This window comes from Sus scrofa, chromosome 9 (assembly GCF_000003025.6).
Source record: "Sus scrofa isolate TJ Tabasco breed Duroc chromosome 9, Sscrofa11.1, whole genome shotgun sequence".
Classification (NCBI taxonomy): Eukaryota; Metazoa; Chordata; class Mammalia; order Artiodactyla; family Suidae; genus Sus; species Sus scrofa.
Genome location: NC_010451.4, coordinates 26,619,828 through 26,643,110, shown reverse-complemented (window position 1 = coordinate 26,643,110; position 23,283 = coordinate 26,619,828). Strand labels below are relative to the sequence as shown.

General features: G+C 39.7%; 2 protein-coding genes across 2 annotated transcripts in view; one reads left to right on the top strand and one right to left on the bottom strand.

Annotated features, from left to right (window-relative positions):
- ANKRD49 (ankyrin repeat domain 49) lies at window positions 591-8,495 on the bottom strand. Its single transcript, XM_003129790.4, has 3 exons — window positions 8,358-8,495; window positions 3,908-4,264; window positions 591-2,081 (listed from the first exon to the last, which is right to left on the bottom strand). Exons 2-3 carry the CDS (start codon window positions 4,163-4,165, stop codon window positions 1,620-1,622), a joined length of 720 nt encoding a protein of 239 aa, XP_003129838.1. The 5' UTR covers window positions 4,166-4,264; window positions 8,358-8,495; the 3' UTR covers window positions 591-1,619.
- MRE11 (MRE11 homolog, double strand break repair nuclease) overlaps window positions 8,515-23,283 on the top strand; it is a 62,245-nt gene continuing 47,476 nt past the window's right edge. The window contains 7 exon segments of the mRNA XM_003129788.5: window positions 8,515-8,650; window positions 9,364-9,481; window positions 11,649-11,781; window positions 14,202-14,247; window positions 14,250-14,361; window positions 20,027-20,114; window positions 21,643-21,784. Of these exon segments, the coding sequence (XP_003129836.2) occupies window positions 9,462-9,481; window positions 11,649-11,781; window positions 14,202-14,247; window positions 14,250-14,361; window positions 20,027-20,114; window positions 21,643-21,784 (541 nt within the window). The 5' untranslated portion in view covers window positions 8,515-8,650; window positions 9,364-9,461.

The following is a 23,283-nucleotide window of genomic DNA, read 5'->3' as shown; positions in this document are numbered from 1 at the left end:
GCTGCCAACCTACACCACAGCCACAGCAATAAGAGATCCAAGCTGCGTCTGCAACCTACACAACAGCTCATGGTAATGCTGGATCCTTTAACCTACTGAGCAAGGCCAGGGATCTAACCCGCATCCTCATGGATACTAGTTGGATTCTTAACCTGCTGAGCCACAGTGGGAACTCCAGTTTCCTACTCTGTCATTTAATGGAGAAACTGCCCCTTGCAATTACAACTGACTTTTTGCTTGGTTTTTTAAAATTCCGGTGAATTGGTAACATGTATAATTTTTAGATAACTCACATATATCTATACACACACAAAAATAACCAAAGCAAAGGGCTACTGGTTTAGTTACCTTTCCCGTGTTAGTTCTGGTTTTGGGAAGTTAAGAGAAAACCCTTTGGTTTAGTCACAGAGGGGCTAAGTAGGCAATGGGAAACCGCTGCTGAAGAGAGTAGATACTCAATAAATGTATGTTATACCAAATGTATATTATATTAAATGTATAAAATGTGTATTATATATATGCATATTATACTAAATAATGTATGCTGTGGATCCAGGGAAGAGATACACAGGTAAAAAAAGAATTCATGCTTTTTTTGGTTGTCCAAAATGTTTTATTTTTTTGGAATAGTTATATTTAAGCTTTTGTTGCTATCCACACTGTGGCCTTTAATAAGAGCTTGAGCCACTTTGGGGTTCTAGCTCCGATAGAATCATCATCCCTTCACTCTTCGAATTCCCTTTCCCTTGTCACTTTGTGTGGTTTGTACAGTGAGAGGACCCTGGAAAAGAACACTTCCTGTGAACTTGAGAGACTAGCTGAGCCGTGCCCAGATCAGCAGGAGCAGGCAGGTGAAACTAGCTGGAGAGCAGGTATATGCTGGCCTCCTGGGCCAAGGTACGGCTGGGAGAGTGTCTGAAGGGTCCTGCTGACTCACCAGCAGAAAGAAGGGTGGTGCAGGTTGAACAGGGCGAGGTAGCACGGTCCACAGGACTGTGTAGACTGTGGTCAGTGGGCCAGTAGAGAACATTCGTGGATTAAACACCTAGCTGACTATTTCCCAGAAATGGTCTAGGTTCTAAAAGACAAAGATTTAAGTTTCTTGATTTTTTTTTTTGTAAGTCACTTGAATCTTACGGTTTCCAATGAAAGCAAATGGCTATTGGTAATGCAGAGAAGATTGCTGAACTGCACCTGTGTATTTAAGACTTTTAAATGAAATTCTGAGTTACCTTACCTTATAAAAATACATGTCAGTATACTAAATACTCAACAAAGATCTAGGATGGGGATATTTAAAAATACATTTCTCTTGGGTCAGCACCAAAAATATCATTAGTTTTCTGTACAACCTGTGACAAGTTTTTCAGTATAGGTAAGTTAAAATGATGTGATAAAAAGCACAAACTCCACGGAAATCATTAGAGGATAGATCCAAACAACTTTCTAATATATGTTGACGTCAAGGTCAGGCAGTCCACTTGGAAGGGTGGGATCTTGAGTACCACGGAATCACTGTCTTAAGACATTGGACGGCAACCTTGTGTTATGGGGATACTTCACATCTCACACAAAAGGAGGCACTGGGACGTAGAAACTTAAGAAAGTTCTTAGAACCGTTAAGACTGAGGTGAAGAATTTGTGCAGCCTTCCACGATTTCAAAGAGGTAGTGATGGATACTCGTCCTCCTGGCGATGTCAAACGCCGTTTCTTCCAGGTTGTTCTTCAGCCCCGGTTTGATGTAGCGGTTCATCAGGAGGAGTTCCAGGGTGTCTTTGCTGTCTCTGTTTCCAGCCGCAAGATGTAAGGGGGTCAAGAGGCCTTTTGTTTGGGCGTTGATGTCCGCGTCGTGCTGCAGTAAGAAAGAAGCCACTCTGGTGTTGTTCCACTTACACGCACTGTGCAGGGGTGTCCAGCCGTCCACCGTCACGGCATGAACGTCTGCCCCGTTCGCGATGAGCTCGCGGACCACGTCCAAGTGGCCGCTGTAGGCTGCTCGATGGAGTGGCGTGTACTCGTCTTCATCTCGAGTGTTCACGTGGGTGGCCTTTTCTGAAAGCAGTCTCCGCACAGTGCTAAGCTGAGAGGGAAGTGAGAGCTCTTTTAAACACCCAACGCAAAACGCAACGCGAGACCAAGAAAATTCAAGTGTCTAGTGGTGTTAGGTTGAGTTAAGTTAGCTAGAAACTTCCTTGGTAGTAGACGACTGCAAAAGAAAAATCACATTTTTCTTTGGGAGGTGGGGTAGAGGGCAACTAACCATAACAAGTTAGTATTCACCAGAAACTGCTGATTCTGAGCACGGGATTCTCTGAATACCAAACCAGACACTTACTCCTGGTCCAAGGAAGTCTTATTGCACAAAAGCTGTGGTCCTGGACGAATAATACAGGCTAGAGTTATATTTAACGTTTTATATTTCATCTGTGATGAAGACATAATAATGGAACAGACGGATCTTTTGTAGTAAGGTTATCAAAACAATATACTTTCACAAAGTATAAAACCTGAAAAAATAAACTTTCATCAGTAGAATGCCATGGTAACAAGGAAATCTAGAGATTAAGAAGCTCGATTCCTTCTAACTAAAACAACCTGAGACACATGTTTTCTGGGAGTGGCTTTACGTTTGGTTTGAGGACCTCTGGTGGGATGCAGTCTGCTCTTGGGTTAAAAAGTTACCCCCAAATGCAAGATTTCTTAGGTATTAGTTTATTAACACAGACATGGAGGAGCTGAGTTAAACAAGGTAGAAGTGGCCAAGTGGGAAGAATAGATTTTTGATATTAAGATCATCCTACTTGGATGACTCTGGGTAAATTAATATTCCCAAATCTCAACTTCTTCATCTGTAAAAGGGAAAAATAGTGCCTATCTCATAGGAAAAAAAAAAAAAAAAAAAAAAAAAAAAAAAAAAAAAAAAAAAAAAAAAAAAAAAAAAAAAAAAAAAAAAAAAAAAAAAAAAAAAAAAAAAGTGTTTCAAAGAGAATGGGAGGCTGCGGGGAGCAGATGTAACATATTATACACAGAAGGGATAATCAACAAGATCCTGTGTACAGCACAGAAAAATATATTCAATGTCCTACGATAAACCATTATGGAAAAGAGTATTTTAAAAAGTGTGTACATATATGTATAACTGAATCATTTTGCTACTCTGCAGTACAGAGGAATTACTACAACACTGTAAATCAACTATACTTCAGCAAAAAAATGTAGTAAGGCACACAGTAGAGTTGGGATTTAAGGGATGTTAATTCCCACCCTTTCTTTCTTAAATGGTACTTGTCTTTAAGATCACTGTAATGACTTAGTATAAATGATTTAAAAATATGGATGACTGCTTGCTCTCTTTATAGTTAATTATATCCTTAAAGCCCCCCAAATACCCCTGTCATCTTGTAGCTTACTATGTGCTTTCGTGTACATTGCCTCATTTGATCCTTTATATCTTATGTAAAAGAGGCAGATATTATGGTGGCCATTTTTTATAGATAAGAAGAGAGAGGGTCAGAAACAGCGGATTTGCCCAATGATACAGACCAAAGCAAAGTTTAGGGACAGGTCTTCTGGCTTTTACTTTCCCTTTTTTTTTTTTTTTTTTGGTCTTTTTAGGGCTGCACCCATGGCATATGGAGGTTCTCAGGCTAGGGGTCTAATTGGAGCTGCAGCTGCCAACCTACACCACAGCCACAGCAACACGGGATCCAAGCTGAGTCTGTGACCTACACCACAGCTCATGGCAACACCCAATCCTTTAACTCACTGAGCGAGGCCAGGGAATGAACACGTGTCCTCATGAATACTAGTCAGGTTCATTAACCACTGAGCTACAATGGGAACTGCCATGGCTTTCTCTATTAAATTAAGGTTTCCTCTTTAACTGTTTTTTTTTTTTTTCTTTACCCGATTTTTTTCAGCAGCCCAAAGAAGCAATTTGCTTGGATCTTGTTCCATTTTTTTTTCTTGCAACTGGTACCACTCTTCAGTTTTTTCATCTTGCTCCTCATCTTCATCAGAATTTCCTACCCAGAGACTTTGGGTACCAGTGGGAATAAGATGTCCATGTGTTTCCAACAATTCAAGTTGGTTAAAATGTTCAGAAAAGTCCAAGGAGTCCTCTGGGTCTGGTTTTCCATCATCATTTACTTTCTCTTTTTCCATTTTTTACTACTATTCTAAATAATAAAGCATTTCAAATGCCAGGGTATAAATAATCTTTCCAGGGATGAATTATGTCTGCTTTCTCTTATTCATCAAGATCTGAAATCACAAATACAAAAATTAGGAGCAAAATAGCTTTATCAAAAGCATAGGTAAGTATTGCAAACACACACAAATAAACACTAAACTTTTTGATATTTATTAATACCCAAATAGTGGAGCTGATAGATTTCAGTCATCTCTCTCTCTCTCTCTCTCTCTTTTCTTCTTTTTCTAGGGCCGCACCCACGGCATATGGAGGTTCCCAGGCTAGGGGTCTAATCGGAGCTGTAGCTTCTGGCCTATGCCAGAGCCACAGCAACACTGGATCCGAGCCGTATCTGGGACCTACACCACAGCTCATAGCAACACCGGATCCTTAATCCACTGAGAGAGGCCAGGGATCAAACCCGCAACCTCATGGTTCCTAGTCGGATTCGTTAACCACTGAGCCACAATGGGAACTCCTCATCTCTTTTTTTAATGGTCTAATATTCATTATTTTTTGGTTGTTTTCTTCTACTAAGTCAATGGGTTATAACTATTTTGAATCTATTAGTTCAGATACTATGCTATATTATGCTAAGTGATGAATGCTTGATGCTTATTTTTTAAAGACTATTTTATTTTTTGCTTTTTAGGGTAGAACCTAAGGCATATATATAAATTCCCAGGCTATGGGTCAAATTGGAGCTGCAGCTGTTGGCCTACGCCACAGCCACAACAACGCCAGATCCCAGCCGAGTGTGAGACATACACAACAGCTCAAGGCAATGCTGGATCCTTAACTTACTGAGCAAGGCCAGGGATCGAACCTGCGTCCTCATGGATAATTAATTGGGTTCATAACCAGCTGAGCCTCAACTGGAACTACAATGCTTGAAACTTTTATAACACAATAACACAATTTGTAGAAACTAGAGACACAAATCCTATAGAACAGATGCAAAACCTTTTAGTTCCTAAAAACAAACAAACAAAACCCCCTACTTCCAAGATTCAGAGATTCTTAAGAGCTGGAATAGCCCCCTAAGGACATATGTCCTAATGTCTCATCAATGCAGAGATCTTTATAATGACATCTGTAGTAATTACTCTATTCCTACTTTAGCAATTAATTTTAGGCTTAGAAAAATTCACTACTTTAAAAAGTAGTCTTGGAGTTCCAGTCATGGCTCAGTGGTTAACGAACCCGACTGGTAACCATGAGGTTTTGGGTTCGATCCCTGGGCTCACTCAGTGAGTTAAGGATCTGGCATTGCTGTGGCTGTGGCGTAGGCAGGCAGCTACAGCTCCGATTAGGATTAGACCCCTAGCCTGGGACCCTCCATATGCTGTGGGTGGGCCCTAAAAAGACAAAAAGCCAAAAAAAAAAAAAAAAAAAGCCTAGTCTTATTCACTGACAGGCAACTACAGATCTTTGTTGGTTTCTTGTTTTGAAACTTAATTTTGGCTCTTATTCACTCCTTCATTCAACAAATATGAACAGAATTTTTGGTCTGTGCCAGTCTCTGAGTATTGTTCAATAATGAACAATTAATCTCAAGAAGCTTACTGTCTAGTTCCCATCATGGAGCAGTGGAAATGAATCCGACTAGGAACCATGAGGTTGTGGTTCGATCCCTGGCCTTGCTTGGTGGGTTAAGGATCTGGTGTTGCTGTGGCTGTAGTGTAGACCAGCGGCTACAGCTCTGATTTGACCCCTAGCCTGGGAACCTCTATATGCCGCAGGTGTGACCCTAAAAAGACCAAAAAAAAAAAAAGTTTACTCTCTAGTCAGTGAGACTGGCAAACACAGTGTAATGAGTACCATGATAAGACCAGGTCCAGATACAATGAATATACAGGAAGGTCATAACCTAGGCCATTAACCCAGTCCTAAGGGATTAGAGAAGGCTTCCTGAAGGAAATATTTACTCTGCTAGGCTGCCATAATAATTTATAAACCAATATCAACTTAGAGAGTTACTCAGCATATTAAACTTCAATAAAAGAGATGAGAATCATAGATATTTAAAAAATATTATTTCTCGGCTTCCCAACTATATTTGTTGAAACCTTACCAGTCTTTCAAGATTCTTCTCAGAGGTTGCCTATCTCATTAAATCTTTCTTGAGCTTCCAAATCATCTCTCGTTTCTACTTTTTTTGCTGCTACATACTATCTAATTTTGTTCTTGTTTGAGCCTCTTAAAATACTGTCAGCTTAAGGACAGGAGCTATATTTAACTTACCTTTGTGTTCCACTTATATACAGCAGGTGTTAAGAACTATCTGTAGAATTCAGAGTTCCCACTGTGGCTCAGTAGGCTAAGGACCTGACATAGTCTCTGTGAGGATGTGAGTTCCATCCCTGGACTCGCTCAGTGGGTTATGAATCTGGTGTTGCTACAAGCTATGGTGTAGGTTTTAGATGAGGTTCAGATCCTGGTTGCTATGGCTATGCTGTAGGCTGGCAGTTGCAGCTCTGATTTAACCCCTAGCCTGGGAACTTCCATATGCTGCAGGTGCGGCCTTGGAAAAAAAAGAAAGAAAAAAGAAAAAAAAAAAAAGAGAGAGAGAGACAAAGAAAGAGAGAAATACTTGCAAAATTAAACTGAATTAAAGCCCTATCACTTGATTTTACTTGAAATTAGTTCTGAGAAGCTCAAGAGTTAGGCATACCACTAACACAATGATTTCTTCCTACCTAATTTCACAAATTTTAGTTGATACAATCTTAAATGCATCATTACATTTTACACTTTATTACTAGTGCCAAGAGCAGTAAACTCAAGTTTAAATCTATCACATATGATCAGTACCTTCTCTGGACTTACTTCTTTGTTGCACAATATAAGAATTTTACTAAAGGATTTCCAAAAACTGTCCAGGTTTCAGAGTCAACAGAGAGACCCTGTCAGAAAGGCTTTATGTTCTAATAATCTCACTTTTTCCTTTTTTCTCAAATTATTCTCTGAAACTTACGACATAAAAGATCATACATCTACTCATTAAACACTAAATAAATACCAGTAAATAATGTTAAGTTCACTTGTTAATTATATCAATTATAGTAATATTATAGCACAAATTTTAAGGCCCCCCCCTCCTTTTTATGAAAACTCTCGGAGTTCCCATTGTGGCTTAGTGGCAATGAACCCTACCAGTATCCAAGAGGATTCAGGTTTGATCCCTGGCCTTGCTCAGTGGGTTAAAGATCCTGCATTGCTGTGAGCTGTGGTGTAGGTCGCAGACATGGTTTGGATCTGGTGTTGTTGTGCATAGGGTGGCAGCTGCAGTTCCAATTTGACCTGGGAACCTCCATATGCCACAGGTGTTGCCCCCCCCAAAAAAAACCCCAAAACTACAGAACACTGTAAATCAAATATAAAGAAAAAATAAAAATCATTAAAAAAATAAAATAAATCCAGTACTTTAAAAAAAAAAGCTCCTTATAATTTGAATTTACTGTTCCAGATAAAATTAATTACATATAAAGATTCTGTAGCGGATTTAAAAAGTTAAACCGAGATGCATATTCCTGATTCAGGATTTAAAGAGTCCATCAAGACTCCTATTTGATGATACCCCACCAGGAAGAAACAGTCTATGTTTTGCTAAAGATCACATTCCATAGAGATCTAAACTATATCAACTCCTCACAAACAACCCAGTGACAGGGGTGGGGGGTGTGTAAACCCCATTTTACAGGTGAAGGCACTGAGGTTCAGATAGATTAAACAACTTTCAATGAAACTGAAAGTCCATATTTTCTAATTCAAAAGTTTCACATTATTTTTTACTGCACCCTGTTTTACTGCCGTCTGCACAAAGCAACATAGATGTGCTGAACCAAGGATCCAGGGAGACAGTAAGAGGACGCAGGGAAAGGCCTGCAAACTAGAGTCCGAATGCTCAATCTCGGGAGTGGGAGTGAGGCTAGAAGGCCACCAGTCCCCGCCGGTCACTTCACTGGCCAGGAAGTCGAGTCTGCGGCCTTCCAAACTGCTAAGGACAAGGAAGCCGCTCCTGCTCTACCTAGGACCCATGCGGCGGCCCTATTTACAGGGCTCCGCAGGGGTCGACAGGTGACCCGCCCCTTTGAGCCCAAGAATTCTTAGGTGGCGCCAAGCAAGCTGGAAGCGGACCCCGGATAAGAAAGAGCTACCTACCTTGCGGGAGGGGGAAATCGCCGCCGGGAACTTCGCTTCCGGGGTTCGTCCCCTCGGCTACTCAGGATTGGCTCTTCTAAGAGGGCGGGGCGTCGCCGCTACTTTCCCTGCGACCTCACAGCATCCTCAACCAATGAGAAGAATTAAAGTACTACGTCATCAATGAAGTCTCGCGAGAAAAAGCTGCTGTTTCTCTCCCGCCTAATTCAGGTCTTTGGCCAAACCTATACTGAGAGACCAGCTCGGGCTGTACCGTTACCTTTTTTCTCGCGGATCTCCCTCCTTCTTCCCGGGTAAAACACAACTTCGGGTCCCCAGGGTGGGGCTTTGGAGAGTCCCGGTGTGGGGTAATTTAGGAGTCGTTTCTTGTATCCCGGGCTCGGAGAGGATTGACCCTGTGGCAAGAATGGGCGGAGAAGGCTGGGGAGGAGCCTTGGAGGTTGGCGCGTTCTGGTTTCCGATAGTCCAGTGGTGAGGGCTTGTTGAGGCTTGGAATTCCCACCGTTCCGCGGTGGCTGCGCTCCTCCCGCAAAAGCCTGGCCCTTTTTCTTAAGCTGCTGACACTTGATGTTGTCTCTCCGCAGACCACGTGTTTCTGTTTATTTACACCAGCTTTAAACACTGGGCCCTTCTCTTATCAAAACAAGCCCATTTCTTTAAAAACAGTTCTGTGTTTAAGCAGGAAATACCGGCGTCACTTCCCTGCTTCATAGTAGCCTGTCTATGCAACTTAAACTTTGCGGCACATGGAGAGTTGTTGATGTATTAAAACAGAACTGGGTGTGACCCTTATTGCCCATTCATTTAACAGAAGTTAGCTTCCCACAGGGCATGGTGAAGGGAAATAGGAGAGGAGCTGAAACATAGTGGTCAAACTAGAATGGCACTGGAGACACTATTTTCTGTTCTTAAAAAAGTATAGTAGGTGCTTAGATGAAAATGAGACTTCCAAAATTACCAGTCTGCTTTTTAAAAATGTGTTTTAAATAATATAATTTTGTTTTAGGATTTGGAATCGAGTGAGTTTTCTGACACATTTGATCGCAGGACCCAGGGGTACTTGGAGAGAAAACTGATCCGGGAGGAGCTGGACTGACCGCAGAAATGAGTCCTGCAGATACCCTGTAAGCTCCTGTCTTCCAGAATCTCTGTTGCTTTGGGTTTCTACATCCCATCAACTATGATCATCATAAAAGAAAACTTATGTAATAAATTACGAGTAAATCAAAAGCTTGCCTATGAACAGAAGTGTTAGTCATCAAAAAGGATGTTTGGAATGTCAGTAAATATCATACTGTATGGTTTTTGACAAAAGATAATATGTAGCTATAGTGGGGGTCTTGCGGTAGATTGGCATATTGTTATATGTTTATATTCTTGGTTTTTGGTAAAATATTGAAGCTATAAATGTTTTTTATCTTTTTTTTTTCTTTTTCTTTTTAAAGGGCTGCACACACAGCATATAGAGTTTCCCAAGTGGGGGTCAATCCAAGTTGTAGCTGCAGTTCCTACACCACAGCAAGGCCAGATCCAAGCTGCATCAGCAACCTGCACCACAGCTCAGGGTCACGGGATCCTTTACCCACTGAGCAAGGCCAGGAATTGAACCCACATCCTCATGGATACTAGTCGGATTCATTAACCGCTGAGCCATGACAGGAACTCCTATAAATTTTTTAATAACTAAGTCTTACTAGCTAATGCAAGTCGGTTTAAGCAGATTTTTAGGGGAGGAAAGTGCTTTAGTACTGAGTATATTGGAAATGAGTCTGACTAAAATGAAAATAAATAAAAGGACTAGAAAAAGTTATGTAGAAAAAGCGTAAACGTAGGTAGAGTCTTTCACCTTGGTTTTAACTTTTGATTAACACCATGTGACCTTGGGCAGATTAGCAAGTCTGTGAACCTTGCCTCAATTTCTTCATTTGTATAATTGGATTCGTTTCTGCTGCATCACCACGGGAGCTCCTCATTTTTGGAGTGTTTGAAGAGAAATCTTTTCTGGAAAATTTTCTTGTGTTTAAAGGTTTGAATTTTGGAGATAGAGATAAAGTTTTGTTTGTTTGTTTTTTGTTTTTTCTTTAAGTTCATATGGTTGAGAGAAAACAGCCTGAGTTTTAATCTTGGGTTTTAGTCCTGTTTCTGCCGTTTTGTTTCATGATAAGTCAGTTAATTTCTCTGTATTTAGCCTTCCGGTTTCTCAGAAATAATAATACTTAACCTGTTTACATGTGGGAATTGAGATCAGTGATAGCAAAATATTTTAAAGAAAGTTAAAAGTTACATTAAATGTAAGAGTATTAATAACTATTACATTGCTGCTTCACATGAAAGTACTTTTGAACACTGCCAAATTTAAATGGAATTGTAAAACTGTTTTGTTACTTGGCCAAATTTGTTAATGAAAAACTAAAGTTATATGAAGGGTAGAGCCTAGCAAGCCTCTTCGGGGGCCTGGATGTAAGTTGCTAGTTTATTAGGATAAAACCTACTTATAAAGTAAGTTGAGGAGTTCCACTATGGCTCAGTGGGCTAAGTGTCCAGTGTTGTTACTGCTGTGGCTTGAGTTTGATCCCTGGCCCAGGAACTTATGCGTGCCATGGGTGAGCCCCACCCCCCAAAAAAAGTAAGAAGAAAGGCTTTTATTTATTTATTTATTTATTTATTTATTTTTACAGCTGCATCTGTGGCATGTGGACGTTCCCAGGCCAGGGCTTGAATCTGAGCCACAGCTACCACCTATGCCTGCAGCTGCAGCAACACTGGACCCTTTAATCCACTGCACTGGGCCAGGGACTGAACCCACACTCCACAGCTCCTCTAGCCGCTGCAGTCAGATTCTAACCTATTTCACCATAGCGGGAACTCATAGAAGACCTTTTAAAATTAAACTGTTAACTCTAATTTCTTAGAAAAGTGCAAAGCAGATAAACAACAAGTTTAGATACTGGGGTCAAATCTTCTTGATTGTTTGGAACAGAATAGGAGAACAACCAAGCTTTCTGATCCAGGTTACGTGTAAGTGTATAAAACCGGTTGTAACGAGGTTGTAGATTTTTGAAGCAGTTACAGAACCTTTGAAAAATGTATATACATTTTTTCTGTATTATATTAGTGTTAGGAAAACTATGACATGAATAATCTATTGAAAGCTTCAAATTTTCAGACCTAGTTTAAGGCTGAACAGATGATTTTACTCCATAACTGCTGTTATTTTATAGGTTTAGGTTTCAATTTGCTTGAACATCTTTTAATGAATTACATTGAAGTGTTTCTTCCTTTTTAATACAGTGATGATGAAAATACATTTAAAATCTTAGTTGCCACGGATATTCATCTCGGATTTATGGAAAAAGATGCAATCAGAGGAAATGATACGTTTGCTACACTTGATGAAATTTTAGGACTTGCCCAGGAAAACGATGTGAGTTTGGTTTGCATTTTTGTAGTTTCTACCAAGTTCCCTTACGCAACACGCTCTTTTTCTTCCTAACATTAGAGATGTGTTGTTTAGACCCGTGTGCTCACCTTGCCAGCTTAAATATCAGTATACGTGAAAGCCCCAAGCAGATTCTGTGTGCTTTTTTTCTCTTCTGTCAGGTAGGAGTACTTTTGTAAATAGTCTGTAAAAATTTTTTAAATATTTGTGGAGTGTTTACTTGAGTACAGCGCCCTGTGGCAGCTTTTATTTCAAACGAACATCATCAGAAACTACGACAATCACAGTTTCTGCTCTCAAAGAACATACAGCCAGTCAGTATCCGAGATAAGACAAATGTCCACAATGCTCGTGCAAGGTTGTGTGTGATAAGAGCCTTAAGAAAACAATACACAGCACTTCCTGCAAGTTTAAAGGTAGAGGAGATGGCATTTGGCCGAGGACAGCAAGATGAGATTAATGGAGGAAGCGGCATTTAGCTTGGGCTTGCAGGGGTGGCAGGCATACAGGCGCGCACATCTCCCGAGAAGCAGGAGGAAGGGCACGGAGGTGAGACAGTAGGTACGTCGACTCTGTGTGCCTCACTCATAGGTCCCATGTTAGAAAACATGCTGAAAGACCAGACATGTGGTTTGAGCTGCATCAGTGGCTTCAAATGCCAGATTGGGGAGTTTGTACCCAATTTAATAAAAAGTCTTCGGGCAACAGAGTATAGCACGAAAGCAAGGTGAGTTTGAGGCTTTTTAAAAGTGCTGGTGTGGAATGGAAAAGAGGAAGCTTCTCTGGCCACTGTGGGGGCAAAAATCTTTTCCCTTCTAGGTTCTTTGGCTGGTCTGATAATTCAGTTGACGTGAGACAGATGAACAGAAACAAATTTCATACTTATGGGAACCCCACAAAAATAGGAGACTCCCCAGGAAGTGGTATAATTGAGGCTTATCTGCCATCCCACGCTAAGGAGAAGGGGGAAGAGGACTCAGGGTTCAAGGGGAGGAAGACACGTGGCAGAAAGATGAGAAGAGCAGATGTTAGGAGCAGATGTTTGGTAAATAGGTGTTTGCCATGCCATGCAAATAAGTCTTTTGTACATAAGACTTTATCTCTGGTCATAGCTTCTTCCTAGTACCTGCCCCCTATTGAGGTTCTTTTCAGCAGTTGAGAAAAAGGCGAAAAAGCTTTTCGTGACTCTTTTGGGGTCTTAGTTGTCGTCAGCTCAAGCCTGAACACATGCCAGAGTGGCCCATTTTGGGGTGACATGTTCTGTCCCCCTCACTAGCGTAGCCCACAGTGATCTGGACTCCGGCTTCTTTTGGATCATTAAGAATTTCAGTTTCTCTAGGTTGACGGTATACTTCTGGAAAGTGTGTTGGACTTTTTTCCCATATGATTTCCCTTCTCTCTGGTTGTTCCTGAGTTCTCTTCCCCAAACCTCATTTATCCTTCATGGTACAACTCCAGTGCTGCCCTGTTAGCGCATTCTTCCCAGACTTTGTCCTCAGATGTGTTTCCTTCCCTCAGTTAGAGTTGTTTGTAAAGTCATCTCTCCTCCTGGTTTGTTTATGTGTTGGTTCTAGTGCTTGTCAGAGTCTGATTACGTTTAGATACACAGCAGTTTGTCTCTTCCAGGAGATTTCGAACATACTTAGGACAGGGATCGTATTTTATTCATCATACCCAGGATGCGGTAAGCACACTGTCTGTATTTAATGAGGGCAGGGACCTCATCTACTTTGTAGATTACTGTTGCCTTAGCTGCCAGTGCCTGTAGAACTCTGCTCGTTGAATGAATGGAATGAATAGCTTAGATTGCATAGACTGTCCCTTCCATAGGTTTTACGAAAGTGCTAAGTTTATGTTTGATTTGGAGAACTTGAAGACAAGAAATGTGATCACTTTGGGTAGCTCGAGTCAGAGACTTGGGGTAGTAATTTGGAGATGACTTTTTCGAAGATGGCCTAGGACTCTAAGTTGGAATCAGATACATAACCAGGTAGGAAGGCCCTTTGAAAAAATAAAATCTTTTAAATCTCCGTACATAGTAGTGTCTTTTTTTTTTTTTTCTTTTTGGGCTACACCCATGGTGTATGGAGGTCCCCAGGTTAGGGGCCCAGTCGGAGCTGCTCCTGCCGACCTGCACCACACCCACAGCAACATGGGAGCTGAGCTGCATCTGAGACCTACAGCACAGCTCATGGCAATGCTGGATCCAGATCCCTAACCCACTGAGTGAGGCCAGGGAACAAACCTGTGTCCTCATGGATACTGGCTGGCTTCATTACCACTAAGTCGCAATAGGAACTCCCGTGATAGTATCTTATGATTTTTTCTATCTCTTGATCTGAAATTAAAAAATAATTTTCACCTATAAAACATACTAATTTTCATACTATTTTCTGTTCATTTAGGTGGATTTTATTTTGTTAGGTGGTGACCTTTTTCATGAAAATAAACCCTCAGAAAAACATTACATACCTGCCTCGAGTTATTAAGGAAATATTGCATGGGGGATCGTCCTGTGCAGTTTGAAATTATCAGCGATCAGTCAGTCAACTTTGGTTTTAGTAAGTAAGTATATTTAAGTGCTTAAGTGAATGCTTCCTTGTGCATAATATTTTCTGCATAAGACACATAAACAGTAACAATCCGCCATGTTACCTTCATTATAAGCTGTTTTCTTGGTAAATGTCGCTCTTTGAATTTCCTGCACATTATTGTATTCATTCGTTTTTCTCTAATAAATAATGGGACTAGGTATCTTCTCAAATTTTTATTGTACGTTTGGTATCTCTTCTGTTTATATCCTTTGTCCCTTTTAAAGATTGAGGGTTTTTTATTTATTTATTTTTTTTTGTCTTTTCTTACTGAATTTACAGGAGTTATTTATATATTCTAGATACTAACCCTTTGTCAGGCATTTTTATCCCCCCAATCAGTGGATTGTCTTTTAACTTTGTTTATAGGGCCTTTTGTTGACAGAAATATTTAATTTTGACATACATAGTCAAATACGTTGTTCTTTTTCTTTATGATTTGTGCTTTGGGGACTTATTTACAAGCTCTTTAGCTTATTTATCCAGCTAAACCCCACGTCATAAAGGTACTCTCATGTTTTTTCTTAAGCTTTATGCAGGTACCACATTGCCCTCAGTTGAAATGGTCTGAAAATCTCCTTCCGCCTATGCCAAAGTCTTGGTCTTTTCCTGAAAGACACTGACGCTTTTGAGGTGTAATGGTCAGGTATTTTGTAGAATGTCTTGAAAGTTGAAACTTGGATTTTTCTTATGATGAAACTGGGGTTATTGGTTTGGGGGGAAGACTGTTCCTCATGGTTCTCCCAGCATGTGAGGAGCACCTGCCAGTAACAAGTTTGTCCCGGAGTTCCCGTCGTGGCTCCGTGGTTAATGAATCTGACTAGCATCCATGGGGATGCAGGATCAGTCCCTGGCCTTGCTCAGTGGGTTAAGGATCTGGCGTTGCCCTGAGCTGTGGTGTAGATCGCAGACGTGGCTTGGATCCTGTGTTACTGTGGCTGTGGTGTAGGCCGGCAGTTACAGTTCCAAAATGACCCCTAGCCTGGGAACCTCCACGTGTCCCGGGTGTGGCCGTAAAAAGCAGGGGGGGGGGAGCCAAGCCAGTTTGTCCCTGGTGAGGTTAACCTTGGTCACTTGGTTAAGATGGTTTCTGCCAGGTGTCACCATGGTCAGGTTACAATTTTCCCTTTCCATACACCTTTGTGAGAAGTGAGTTGCGAAGTCCAGCCTGTACTTAAAGAGAAGGAGTTGAGTTTCACCTCCTGGAATGAGGAAGGAGTGTCTGAGAATTTATGGGCATGTTAAAACCACCACAGTAGTTAGTTAATATTTTAGAGCAGGCTGTGCAACTATTCTGTTCCTCTTTAAAGTTTGCCCAGTAATTTTAGCATTCGTCAGTGGTCGTTGCGTACAGCAGTTGTAACTGTGGTGTTTTTTTTCACTTTTTTTTTTGGCTGTTCCATGCCACACACGCACACACACACACACACACACACACACACATATACATATATATATGGTGATCCATGAAAACAGACACAGCCATATTTACTTATTATTTATATATATATATATATATATATGTTAAAATGAGTTTATATTGGGAGGTAAACTGATTGAGATTTTTGTATGTAAGAAAATGGCTGTTTTTAACTTTGGATTGATAATTTGATGAGTATAGAATCAGATTTTAGGGAGTTCCTGTCATGGTGCAGCAGAAACGAATTGGACTAGGAACCATAAGGTTGCAGGTTCAATCCTGACCTCACTCAGTGGGTTAAAGATCTGGTGTTGCCGTGAGCTGTGGTGTAGGTTGCAGACATGGCTCAGATCTGATGTTGCTGTGGTGAAGGCTGGCAGCTGTAGCTCTAATTGGACCCCTGGCCTGAGAATCTCCACATGCCACGGGTGTGACCCTTAAAAAAAAAAAGAATTAGATTTTAAAAGATTCCTATAATTTTTAACATATGTCTTGGTTTTAAGAATTCTGATCAGTGTCTTTAGCTGTCTTCTATTCAAATTTAAAACTTTAGCGTTTTCTTCTTTCATTTGTTTTTTTTTATTTTTATTTTTTTTGTCTTTTCTAGGGTCGCACCTCAGCATATGGAGGTCCCAGGCTCGGGGTCTAATCGAGCTGTAGCCCCACCTACACCACAGCCACACCACCACCAGATCCAAGCTGCAACTGTGACCTACACCACAACTCATGGCAAAGCCAGATCCTTAACCCACTGATCAAGGCCAGGGATGGACTGCAACCTCATGATTCCTAGTCTGATCATTAACCACTGAGCCATGACGGGAACTCCTCTTCCTTCATTTTATTTTTGAACTGCTTCACCTGCCCATAGATGTGTTTACCTATTTCTTTGTTCACTCTTGCTGTTACTTGTATTTCTTCCTTTTGTCTACATTCTGTTTCTTTCTGAAGTACAGTTTTTTGTAGTTTATCATTGGCTCTCAGTGGTAAGCTCTTATTTTTTGTTGCTTTTGAGGAGTCTGCTGTCATTTTAGTTGCTGCAAAAGCTGTATAATGTGGTTAAAAGCATGGATTCTGATATAAGACTGTCTGAGTTCAAATCCTGGCTTGGCTGTACCTCAGTTTCATCATCATAAGGTGGGAAAAGAATAGTGCTAATCTTACAGAATTGTTGTTAGGAGTAATTAATTTAAAAAACTTCTTAGGCTAGTACCTCTCATAAAGAAAGCACTCAGGTAGTTATTACATTTTTCTTGTTGCCCTTAGCATTTTGCAGTCTTACTGTGCATATTTAGTTGTGGATTTAGTTCCCTTTATCCTGCCTGGGCTTTTATGCATTTCAATCTAGAATTTTTTTTTCAGCAATTTTGGAAAATTCTTACCTTTGAAAACCATGTTTTCAAACATTGTTTCCCATTCTTTCTCTTTCTGAATATTATTTATAGCTTACTCCCTCTTTAATATTCCTTATAATTTTAATAAAATGAAGAATAAAAACCATATGATATCTCAATAGATGCAGAAAAAACATTTGACAAAATTCAACATCCTTTCCTGATAAAAGCTCTTAATAAACTAGGAGAGGGAATGTACCTCAGCATATGCCATTTATGATAAGTCTGCAGCTAACATCAAACTCAGTGGTAAAAAGCTGAACATTTATCTTCCAATGTCAGGAAAAGACAGGGAGTCCCACTCTAGTCACTTTTATTCAAAACAGTATTATAAGTCCTAGCCTGAGCAATTAGGCAAGAAAAAGAAATAAAAGGAAGTTCCCATTGTGGCTCAGTGGTAACAAACTCATTTAGTTTCCATGAGGTTGCGGTTTGATCCCTTGCTTCACTCAGTGCGTTAAGGATTCGCCATTGCTGTGAGCTGTGGCCTAGGTTGCATCTGCAGCTCCATTTGACCCCTAGCCTGGGAACTTCCACATGCTTCTGGTGCAGCCCTAAAAAGACAAAAAAAAAAAAAAAAAAAAGAAAGAAGAAAAGAAATAAAAGGAATTCACATCAGAAAAGAAGGAAATTATCTTTTATAGATGACATGATAATATATGGAAAACCCTAAACTAAAACTAAAAAACTGTTTAGAACTAAAAAATGAATTCAGTAAAGTTTCAAAATATAAAATCAGTGTTTAGAAATCAGTTACATTTCTACACAATAATGACAGACTATAGGTGTTAAGCTAAGTGTATGGTAAGCCTTAGGTGTGGGTATCATTTTGCAATACATGAGTATATCAAATCAACACATTGTATACCTTAAAGTTATACAACATCCTATGTCAATTATGTCACAATGCTGGAAAAAAAATACAGTGTATTATAATGCTGCAATAATTAAAAATGTGGATGACTCATGAATTGACAGGCAGATAAATGAAAAAGTTTAGAAATTCCAGAAAGAGCCTCAATACAGGTAGGAATTTAGTATTTGATAAAGGTGGTGCCTCATCTTTGGGAGAATTATGGCTTATTCAATAAAAGAACTAGAAGAAACTGTTAGACATTATAAAAAAAATTTGGATGTGGAAAAGGCTTTTCTAGGTATTATACAAATCCAGTACCCATAAAAGAAAAGATTGATATGTTTCTCTTTGTAAATTTCTGTATGGCAGTGGCTACCCAAAGCAAAGTCAAAAGTCAGGGTTCAACCAGGAAGAATATTTGCAAATTAACATCTAAATTTCCCCATAGATAAATAGTTCTTTGAAGTCATTTAAAAAATTCATGAGTTAATAAAAAGTAGCTAAAGAATATGGACATAGTTCACAGAAAAGGAAATAAAGTGGCATTTAAGCATAAAAGGTACAATATGAAGTATATGGAGATATTTTTCCCTGTGGGATTGACATAGGTCAGTGATTCCAATCCTGGATGCACATGATCATTACCTAGGAATCGTAAAAAATGCTGATGTCCATTCTCCAGGTCAGTTCATCTCTGTGTGTGTGTGTGTCTTGGACATGGCTGGATCTTTAAAGAGTCCTAGAGAATTCTGACATGCAGCTAGGTTTTAGAACCACTTGGCATGGATTGAAAAAGCTTGATAACGTATTATGTTGGTGGATTAAGGGGAAGTGGTCTCGTGCATTGCCATTGTCTTATGTGTGAATTATACAACTTCTCTGGAGGAAAATTGGAAGTAGTTATCAAATTTACAAATGCACGCATATCTTTTGATATACAGTTTCCTTCTAGATAGTCTCCTGTACTCTCATAAGGGCAATTTTGTACAAGATTACTCACTGTAACATTATTTATGAAACAAAAGACTGGAAATAATCTAAATGTCCATTGATCGGTAACTATTTAAACACATTAAAATAATCCATAGAATGTCTGATCCCCCCCCCCCCCAAATAAAAGCAAGGTGCAGAATCCATATTGTGCTACCATTTGTGTGAGAAGGAAGATGTGTTTATTTGCATCTGTGCAGATGCACTGGAAATAGCTAAGTCATTTGCTTCTAAGAGGAGGAGCTTGGTGACTAGGGACAAAAGTGGGTGGGAAGCTTTAAATTGTATAAGTAGTAAGTGATAGAGCTGGAATATTTAATTTAGGTGTTTTGGATACCAGACTGGCTGTGTTTCTTCTGCTCCCCCTTTGACAAATAATAAACCTTATACAAAGGCTTTTAGCGTTTTGAAAGCCTCTTAATTTCCCATTAATCAGATACTCAACTCTGTCATAGTTCACAAGCATCATTTATTGTATGGTTTAATTTTAAAGTGTTTTTCTTTGAGATCTTATCAAATTTGAGTTAAAATGAATCGTTACCTATGAATTTATTTATTAATTTCGTCTTTTTTTTCAGGGCTTGGAAATAGTGCAGGTTTGTTTTTTTGGTTTTTTTTTTGGTTTTTTTTTTGTCTTTTTAGGGCTGTACCCAAAGCATGTGGAAGTTCCCAGGCTAGGGGTCAAATTGGAGCTGCATCTGCTGGCCTGCACCACAGCCACAGCAACACCGGATCCTTAACCCACTGAGCAACACCAGGGATTGAACCCGCGTCCTCATGGATACTAGTCAGATTCATTAACTGCTGAGCCATGACAGGAACTCCATATTTTTTTTCTGAGGCGCCAAACTGGCCATCAGTTGCCAGCTTCGATCATTCAGTTTGCCTATAATATAATTCATTACTTTTTTGAAGGAGGCTAATGAGGAAACAACTTTTGTCTCTTATTGAACTTTAACTTTCTTTTCTTTTTTTTAAGGTTTCCATGGGTGAACTACCAAGATGGCAACCTCAACATTTCAATTCCAGTGTTTAGCATTCATGGCAATCACGATGATCCCACAGGGGTAAGTAATTACTGGGTTCTTAAAGTTTGTTGAAGTTTTAGAAAGGATCAGTTTAGTTTGTCTGGGGAAAGCATTCTTCTACTTCTTCCTGGCAATTTTTAGTCAAATTGAGTCAAAAGTTCAAGTTGACTTTTATCATTCGTAGAAGGCTTTCTCCTGCTTTTTAGGTAATTTTTACAAATCTGGACTAATAATTGGCATGTGAGATATGCTTTTATTTCATGCAGGTCGAGGTTAACAACAAGTAACCAGGAGGAGGACTAAACCCCTCCCATTTGTACAGTGCCATACAGTTTACCAAGTGCTTTTGTATCTTTCATCTCATAAATCTCCCGGGTAGGAAATGATTGTTTGAGGAGCACTTTTAAATCTAAATTAGATCATCTTATCTTCTCTTTGATATGGAAGTGCCGATGGTCCCCAACTTATGCTGGTTCCACCTAAGACTCTTCAACTTTACAAGGATGCGAAATTGATACGCATTCCGTAAAACTGTACTTTGAATGTTGATCTTTTTTGGGCTCCCGCAGCTCCCAGTCAGCCATGGGATCACAAGGGTGAACAACTGCTATGCTTAGAAACATTCTTTGCTTCATACAACCTTCTGTTTTCACTTTCAGTACCTCATTCAGTACATTCGTTGAGATACTCAGTACTTGGTTGCGAAAGTATTTATACTATACTTTTGCCCAACTCTAGGCTAATGTAAGCATTTCTGAGCATGTTTAAGGGAGGCTAGGCTAAACTAGGATTTTCCTTAGGTTAGGGGCTTTTTAATTACATTTTCAACTACAGTATTTTTACCTTACAATGGATTTATTGAGACATAAACCCACTGTAGTTGAGGAAGGTCTTTAATAATAGGGGTCCTAAATTCAAAATGTCTTTTTGTTTTATCCGGTCATTAATAAATCATGAGTTGACTAGTCTTTTTCTCACCTCTTAAAAGGTCTACTTTATATTACAAAGCATGGATTTTTTTTCTTTTTTCTTTTTTTTCTTTTAGGGCTGCTCCCATGTCATATGGAGGTTCTCAGGCTAGGGGTCGAACTGGAGCTGTAGCTGCTGGCCTGTACCACAGCCATAGCAATATCAGTTCTGAGCTGCATCTTGGACCTACACCACAGATTGGGGCAATGCAAGATCCTTAACCCGCTGAGCAAGGCCAGGGATCGAACCTGAGTCCTCATGGATGCTAGTCAGATTTGTTTCCGCTGAGCCATGATGGGAACTCCCAAAGCATGGATTCATAGCTGACTTTTATTTTCCAGTGGACGAGGCACCATGGTAAGTTTTGATGAAATGTTAACTTTGCATTTAGCACGTGATTCCAGTCGCAGTGGGTCACTTAAAATAGAAAAGGGTAGCAAATACTTTTACAGTTGTAATTGTGTTTTGAGAAGACACTATTCTAATGTATGTTTTTGTAGCTACTATATAGAGTATTCTTTTAATAGGTAATGATGTGATAAGCAGATTATCTATTTTTTGGATATACATTAATATTCTTTTAAAATATTTTATATAGGCAGACTCGCTTTGTGCCCTGGATATTTTAAGTTGTGCTGGACTTATAAATCACTTTGGACGTTCAATGTCTGTGGAGAAGATAGACATTAGCCCAGTTTTGCTTCAAAAAGGAAGCACAAAAGTTGCTCTGTATGGCTTAGGTAAGATGGTTTTGTTTTTCTGTTTATGTCAATAAATGTTTAATTGTTTAAGCAACTGGGAAATCAAATTCTGGAGTTAACTTTGCTGCTGTTTGGAAAAAAGTGAAGCAAATATAATTATTCCTTGTGGATGACTTGAAAGAGCGATAAAAGGTTTTGGTAGAAAATTTTAATTAGACAGTGCTAGTCTAGAGCTGTCATCTTCAGTGATCAGAAAATTTGCTTTATCTGTTTCACTCTCTGGAGTTTATTTAGCGTCCCGTAGGGAAAAGCTTGTTTCGTAGGCTTTATTCTACATGAATGAAAGAACAAAGACCTTAGCATGCATTCAAAGTCTATTTTTTTGTGTTTTCCTTGGGTTATGTTCAGCTTGATATTTGTTGTATGAATTCAGTGGTTTTTATTGCTTTGCATATAGAGTATTTTAATGGTTTTTTTTTTTTTTGCTGTTGAGTTGTATAAGTTGTTTTGTATATTTTAGAAATTAAGCCCTTGTCAGTTGCATCATTTGAAAGAGTATTTTAAAAATTGTTTCATGTTAAACCAACCTAAAGTGTCCCAAGAGAAATTGAGAAAAAAATTGATGCTATAGCCTCAATGTAGTTTTTATTATTTTTTGAGTGATTTTAGTATAATAGAAGCTATAGAAGATCTTGTTAACTTCATTTTTCTTTGTATATATTTTTAAAAGAATAATTACGATGGTTTATTAAAATACTCTCTCTAGGAAGCTTATAGTCTGCCCAGTTTTCATCAGTCCTCTAGCAATTAGAACAGCATCATGGTTATCTATATTTTAGAGGTACGGAAAATGAGATCGAGGTGTTCTGTCTGACTTTGTAAGAGAGAGAGCAGGAAGTGAAACACACTTTTTTAAAAAGCTACTGACAGGTATTTTCTTTATTTGTCTTTTTAGGGCTGCACCCGCGGTATATGGAAATTCCTAGGCTACAGGTTGAATCAGAGCTGCAGCTGTCGGCCTACACCACAGCCACAGCCATGCCAGATCTGAGCTGCATCTGTGACCTACACCACAGCTCACGGCAACACTGGATCCTTAACCCGCTGAGCGAAGCCAGGGCCTGAACCTGTGTCCTCATGGATACTAGTCAGATTGCGCTGAGCCATGATGGGAACTCCCCTAACAGGTATTTTAATCCCCGGGCGTTGTTAGGGATCGTATCTGTAGAAAATGCTTGATCCTCCCACTTTCCTACTAAGGACAGATCCCTTGAAGCCTCAGTCCCTGCCAGAAGCAAACGACTTTAGTCATCTGTTTTCTCCCAAACTCTTATCTCATCCTGTTCTATTTTCCTTAAGGGATGCTATCTCTACCCTCCCCGCTACTCTCAGCCCAGCCCTTCTCTCTGTAGCTAGAGCTCTTTTTAGTTAGCAGGTTCCCTCATAGCATTAGTCTCTGAATGCTGCCCGCACTCCCCAACCTTCCGTGAAACTGGCCCAGAGGTTACTGTGTCCCACACAGCTTTCTCATGGCCTCG